This window comes from Gouania willdenowi, chromosome 12, assembly GCF_900634775.1.
Source record: "Gouania willdenowi chromosome 12, fGouWil2.1, whole genome shotgun sequence".
NCBI classification, from domain to species: domain Eukaryota; kingdom Metazoa; phylum Chordata; class Actinopteri; order Blenniiformes; family Gobiesocidae; genus Gouania; species Gouania willdenowi.
Genome location: NC_041055.1, coordinates 245,320 through 252,819, shown reverse-complemented (window position 1 = coordinate 252,819; position 7,500 = coordinate 245,320). Strand labels below are relative to the sequence as shown.

Below are 7,500 nucleotides of genomic sequence, written 5' to 3'. Positions count from 1 at the left end.
AATATTAAGATTTTATCTCTTAAAATAAATAGAACTTCATCAAATAAATCTAACAAAATGCTTGACATATTTCTGCTAAGTTGAACAAACAGTCTAATTGTGTTAAATGTTACTAGTCTCATGTAGTCACATGTAATCAATGTATGTAATAACATTTTATGGAACAAAATTTTTCGATATGAAAAGCAGCAAAATAAATTCAAAAGTTTACAAAATAAAAACCAGCCAAAAATGTTTCAAGAACATGAAAGACTTCCTGTAGCATCTTACACACTGCAGTGTTGACATGATGGAGGACAACGTGGAGCTAGCGGATGCTCCATAGACTCGTGAGTTGTGTGTGTGCGGGTGGTGATGAAACAGAGAACGAGCAAACATGGTGGTCAGGTTACTTCGAGAACACTAAAAATACACAAAAAATGACCCCAAACCCCCCAAAGCAATAACAAACATCCACAAATCAACTCTAAAAACAAAAGAATCAGGTGAAACGTTCCATCGTGTCCACGGAGCAGTTCAACACTTCTGACACTAAAGCTCGTTCTAAGCAGAGGTTGAGACGGATCATGGAGTGAAAACACTGATGTGTTCAAAGCTACAGAACACTTAGAGCCACACCAGTGAGACCATGATGGGAAATAAAAAGCTACCATATCCAAATCACAAAAGACGTCAAAGCATGGGCTTCCTCATAGCGTAGAGTGCTCATGGGTAAACTGCTCCGTCATCAGTGGCGTTTTACGGTGACGTGGAAAACCACTCTCGCACACGCGCACACGCACACGCACACACACACACAGCTGTTTCTCCTAAAGCTCTGATTGTCTGACTCCTGTGGGTAGAACTGTGCCGTACAGTTTGTCTCACTTTGTGTCTCCAAACTCTATAAAATGTTACATATTTACAGCAGAACAACTTTTAGAGAATATCGTAAACGAGCATGAAATCACCTTTTTCTTCTTCTTCAGATGCTTCCTGTTTAAATAAAAACATGTCCGTGAAAAAGAACCAACCAATCAGAGGGCTGATAATGATCAGGTGGGTTCTGATGCACCTGGTGAGGATTCGACTAATCTGATTGGTTAAAGCATCAGACTCTTTATCCATTGATTTTATTGTGTAAAGCCTGGCAACAGATAAAAGCTGAAACGTGATTGGATAAAAACTCCTAAAAGCAAGAGAAACACATTTGACAGGATTTCATGTCAATAATTTAAATAAACACAGGAATGTGTGAATATTTGCTCTTTCTACCAAATGCAAGAGAAAACAAAACAAAACAAAAAAACAATTACAAATATTTTCTAAAAAGGAAAAAAATCCAAAAGGCAAATAATTATATACATTTTAAAAGAAAAATAATACATTAAATAAACACTTTTGGAAATGTTGCCAAATTACTTCATGACAGAGTTACATTTACGTTATGTTCAATTACAATTTCATTACAATTACAGTGACCAGAATATTTTCAATTACAATATTTTTTTATCTTCAGAAAGTCAATTATAATCACATTCGCAATTACTTAAGTGCAATTACAATTAATCACAATTACTGAGCCTGAAATAATTAACCTAATAAAAGTGAACCTTCCTCTTGTGTTAGCTTTCTGTTAGCATCTGTAATGCTAACTAGTCTTCAAACTATTATGTTTCCTAATCAATGAAAATATAGGTTTTAATGTGTGCGTCTGAGCCTTTTATGTGTCAGTGTAATATTGAATTTATATATTTTTAAATGGTAAAATGTGTGAAAGCTTGATATGAAACAAATTTTAATAATAATTAACTACATGTGTAGAACTGTACATATAGAACTGTAACATGGTTCAACAATTTTGCGTTGAATTATAATTGACATTTTTATAGAATTCTCATGGCAATTATAATTACAAGGTCTATTATCTGAACTCAATTACAATTATGACAGCAAGAATTTTAAATTACAATTATAATTACGCCAAAATTGTAATTATTAAATATGCAATTACAATTATAATTTTCCCCAACTCTGCTTCATGACAATGAAAAACTATCACTATTATTTATTATTATTATTATTATTTCTGTGACTGGATGACTTCTGACATATTCCAATACTTAAATATTCATATAAATATTTAACTGTTGTTCTGTATTTTTGCTTATTGTTAGTTTTTATATAACTATTTTTATTGCAAAGTAAAGTGATGTAAACTCAAAGCTTCTTCTCCTGATGCTAGAATCATTTATAGTATCAGACATGTGCTCCCCCTGGTGGTTACAGTAGGAATCTGTAAATGCCACATTTTAAACCTACAAAATCAATAAATTCATCTCTTGTTTCCAGGATGTTTTTTAGTTTTACTAAACCATCCATACATTCATTTTTTTCCGCTTATCCGTTGCCGGATTGCAGGGGCAACATCCTTAGCAGGGAGGCCCAGACTTCCCTCTCCCCGGCCACTTGATCCAGCTCCTCTGGGGGTCCCCGAGGCGTTCCCAGGACAGTGTCCTGGGTCATTCTATGTTGGCGCCCAAACCACCTCATCTGGCTCTTCTCAATGTAGAGGAGCTGCGACTCTACTCTGAGCCTCTCACCCTATCGCTAAAGGAGAGACCACAGGTGAGGGTAGGAACGTACATCCACCTGTAAGTTGAAAGCTTTGCTTTTCGGCTCAGCTTTCTCTTTACCACGACAGATCTGTGCAGACGCCGCATCACTGCAGACTCCGCACCAATCCGCCTGTCGGTCTCTCGCTCCAACTTTCCCTCACTGTGAACAAGACCCAGAGGTACTTGAACTCCTCCACCTGGGGCAGGACCTCATCTCCAACCCAGAGAAGGCATTCCACCTTTTTTCCGGTCAAGAACCATGAACTCAGATTTAGAGGTGCCGAGTCTCATCCCGGCCGCTTCACACTCGGCTGTGAACCGATCCAGTGAGAGTTGAAGGTCATGGCCTGATGGAGCCAACAGGACCACATCATCTGCAAAAAGCAGTGATGCAGTGCTGAAGCCCCCAAACCTCTCCCCTCAACGCCCTGGCTGCACCTAGAACTTCTGTCCATAAAATTTGTGAAGAGAATCGACAACAAAGGGCAGCCCTGGACCAGTCCAACCATCACTGGAAACAAGTGTGACTTACTGCCGCCAATGGTGACCAAGCTCTGACTCCGGTCGTACAGGGAACGGACAGACCTCATCAGTAGGTCTGATACCCCGTACTCCCGGAGGACCCCCTAAAGGAATGCATCTCCACATCCACAAAACACATGTGAACTGGTTGGGCATGGTTGGGTCAAATAAAAAAAAACATCGCTCAGGTTCCGATTAGGGGGGCCGTTCCTCCCAATCACGCCCCTCCATGTTTCACTGTCATTGCCAACGTGAGCAGAACGAGGGAATTCCCAGAAGGAGCACTCTCCAGTACCCCGTCTAAGGAATCAAAGAAGGGTGGATACTCTGGGCTGCTGTTTGGCCCATAGGCACAAACAACAGTCAGGATCCGTCCCCCCACCCTAAGGCGGAGGGAGGCTACCCTTCTCACTATTGGCAACTCCAGAGTGGAAGAGAGTCCAACTCCTGTTAAGTCTGGTTCTAAAGCCCTTACCATGTGTCGAGGTGAGACTGACTATATCTAGTTGGAACTTCTCAACCTCGCACACAAGCTTGGGCTCCTTTCCTGTCAGAGGTGATGTTCCACATCCCTAAAGCTAGCTTCTGTAGTCGGGGATCGGATCGACAAGGCTCCCGCCTTGGACTACTGCCCAATCCATATTGCACCGGCCCCATACGGTCCCTCCTGCGGGTGGTGAGCCTATGAGAGGGCGGGCCCACATCATCGGCTGGGACTCGTAGTCAGAGACTCGGTCACCAGGTGCTCGCTCTTAAGCCCCACCCCCCTAAACAGTTTTAAAAAGCCAAATAAACACTGGATTCACACAAAGTGTCTGCTTTGTTCTTGGCACAATATTCGTTTAAAATAAAAATGAAATGAATGACATCTACAGGTTTGTTTGATAAAAGACTTTATTACAATAAAAATCCATAACCGTGTTTTCAGCAATAAGTGTGTATTAATAGGATTTACACACACACACACACACACACACAATAAAGAGCTTTACAGCTACAACTGTGAACCCCAGTTAGTTACAGCTTTAAAATGTAATTAAAATGTTCATTAAAAACACTTTTAAAAAACTATAAGAAGTATAAAGTAAAGTATGTAAAGTACGCTGTGTTCACTTCATGGTGTGACACACAAACTAATCACATTAATATTTACAACTGTGTCACTGACAAACAGATGGTGAAAAAAATACAAGACGTGGCTTTTGTTTATGTTTATAAACTAAAACTAAAATCACTGCTGGTCGTCGTTGTTTTTCTGCTCAGATCCAAAAACATGTTTCAGCCTCTACGGTCGAAGTCACTCACCATCTTCTTAATGTGGTTGAGTTTAGACTTCAGGTGTTTACACCTACGCTTCTTCACCTGGTAGTCTGCAGACTGCACACACACACACACAAATATCAACATCAATAAATAGTGAGGCGTAAAAAAAAATAAAAAAGATTTAAATCAAAGATTTTCCAGATCCATTAACTGTAAAAGTGAAAGTTTGACCTGATGGTGGCGCTGCAGGAAAGGTCAAAGGTCACCACCACAACCAATAGGGTTCATTCATGTTATCAGTAAATCTGAGATTTGGATGAAAACTATTGAAGACAAATGAATTGTAATGTAAAGTTAGTCCTGATGGTGGCGCTAGAGAACAGGTTTATTATTATTATTTTATAATTTTATTTATGAAATGCAAGTCACAGATATAACTGTATACAAAAACGTACAATTTCTTTTCTTTTTATACAATTGAACAATTTGGACAAAAAAGACAAAAACTTGATCCAAACAAAACAAAGAAAGCCCCGCCCTCCCCTCACCCCAAACCCCTGAGCCTCTTAAATAATTACCGTGCAAATATGACGACAAAATAGATATGAAAAAGTACATACACATATATACACTTAGCTCTGCACAGCGCATACACCCCCACACATACACATGTCCACACATATTTAAGTGCACATGTGCAGCTACACATCTACACATGAACCATGTGCACATCCTCATACCTGCCTGAATAGCTGTCAACAACAGTACAGAATGAATATCAATGGCTGCCCACTCCCTGGTTGTTGATGCGGAACCGCCATGCTGGCATATTTTATAATGGGGGGGTCATCTGCCGCCAGTGGACCGACACAGTGAGAAGTGGTGCTCACATGAGCCCACAGTGGGTGCTTACAAACAGACTTCCTTAGCTGGGAGCCCATATAAATAGGAGAGCAATGGTCTCCAGTGGGAGTAGAATCTATTAGATGAGCCTCTAAGTGACAACTTGATTATTTCAAGTTTAAGAAGAGAGAGAATGTCGTGTAACCAAACTTTGACTGAAGGTGGTTGGGAAGACTTCCATAACAAGAGGATTCTTCTACGAACAATAAGGGACGCAAAGGTTATGACATTGTTTTGAATATTCGTAGTACGAAGGTCGTCTGGAGGTTTGCCGAAAATGTCAATATGTGGGGTAGGAAGTATATTAATGTCCAAAACATCTGAAATTGTTTTAAAGAATAGTTGCCAAAATGTGGACAGTTTAGGACATGACCAAAACATATGAGTGAGATTACATGTGGTTTGAGAACACAGTGTCTGGATAGAGGGTTGAAAGTTTCTCTTTGCTATAATGTAATCTATGCACAACTGGATGATGAGTTAACAGCCCTCAAGGCCCCTCCCACAAATCCTCAGAGAAATGAAGTAGTAGTTCTGACTCCCAGTGTACCTTGATTTTATTAATAGATTCATTCATAGGAGAAAGTAATTTATAAAAGAATGAAACATGGCCTTTTGTTAAGGTTTTAGCCTAAGAACCAAGTCTATTCCACTGGGTGTTGGAGTCTGTGGGAATGATGTAGTGTGTGTTTGTGTAAAGTATCTGAAGAAGTCTGATTTATGTAGGTTAAGAGTAGAGATTAATTGATTAAAACATGCAAACACACCATCCATGTACAGGTCCCCCAAATTACATAAGCCCTTCTTTTCTAAGGTGGAAAATCGTGAGTCGGTCTTTGCTGGAATAAAGAGATGATTATTGCAAATAGGAGATGTTAGAGGGACAGTGAGACATCCAAGGTGATGCCGTATTTGTGCCCAAATTTTAAGAGTTCCAACAACAACTGGATTAGAAGTGAAATCTGACAGGGTGGTGGTGCCCTTGGGTTCTGGCGGGCCAGTCTTGGCGGGGGTCTTCTGGGGCGGGTGGTGCGGGCCGTGCCCTACCATGCCTGTGGGTGCAGCGCCGGGTGGCCCCGGCTTGGGCGGCGCCCTGTGAGCCGGGCTCTGCGGTGTGACTGGGCCCTTTGGTGGGGGGGTGGGGGGGCTTTCTAGGGCTCATCGCGCGGGCGGCATCAAGGAAATCCGATCTGGCGCGCTCTGGGGTGCCTGGTCGGTGTGACTGGGGGCCGGCGGGGCAACTTGCAGCATCCCCTTGGTGCCCTCGGCGACTATGGGCGTGGTCGCTGTCCCTGGGGGTGCTGCTCTTGGTGCTGCTTCCGTTCCGGGTCTTTCTGGCCTGGGGTCTGATCCCTGCTGGCTCTGGGCCCACCGCAAGTGCCTGCTGGCTGCCCGTTCGGCGCGGCTCTGGCCGTCTGCTGGGCGTGGGCCTTGGCCCCGCTACTGGGGTCTCGGGCGGGGGGCTCTCTGGGCCCTTCCCTCGGGGGTTGGGTGCTAGGGTGTGGGTGGGTGGGGGGGCGGGATGCTGGCGGGGGGCCTTGGGGTTGGGGGTTGGGTCGGTGGCGGGATGCGCTGGGTGCTTGGCTGCTTGGGGCTTCCTCGGATGTGTGTGTGGGGGGCGGTGGCTGCCCCTCAGCCTGGGATCTTGGGGGCGTCTGGGGGGTTGCTCGGCCATGGGGGGGGTGGCCTGGGGCTCCCTGGCCCCCACTCTTTCTGCTGGCCTGGCTGCATCTGCGGGCCCAGGGCAGTTCCTGGGTTTGCGGTAGCTTTTTTTTTTTTGCACATATACTGGTCTACGATGCACTGGCACGCCTTGGGATGTGGGATAAAACTCATACTGGGCTTAACTTTAGACACGTTGATCCCAAATACCTGCTTTAGGTACTACCATTCACTCATTCCCCCTGTTCACAGCCACCACCATTATAGCTAAGCTTCACACTAGTCACTATACTGGCTGGATTACACAACATAATAAGCACAATATATTCTACAACTTCACATCTCACCCTCACTGTAAAACAATCTGTTCTCCCCACCCTTTCTATCTCCTACCTTGAGTCACAAAAACATCTTCTACCACCTAAAGAACATCTCCAGAGTGAAAGGTTTAATGACTCAGAAAGATCAGGAGAAACTGGTCCATGCTTTTATCTCCAGCAGACTGGACTATTGTAATGGTCTTCATCAAACATCTACAGCTGGTTCAGAACGC

At 43.3% G+C, this 7,500-nt stretch overlaps 1 protein-coding gene across 3 annotated transcripts in view; it reads right to left on the bottom strand.

Annotated features, from left to right (window-relative positions):
- Positions 1 to 3,995: 3,995 nt before the first annotated feature.
- The window catches only part of oclna (occludin a), a 23,984-nt gene continuing 20,479 nt past the window's right edge, over positions 3,996 to 7,500 (bottom strand). For all 3 annotated transcript variants that reach the window (XM_028463379.1, XM_028463378.1, XM_028463377.1), the window contains one exon: positions 3,996 to 4,496. In XM_028463379.1, coding sequence (XP_028319180.1) covers positions 4,398 to 4,496 — 99 coding nt within the window. In that variant the 3' untranslated portion in view covers positions 3,996 to 4,397. The remainder of the gene's footprint in view (positions 4,497 to 7,500) is intronic.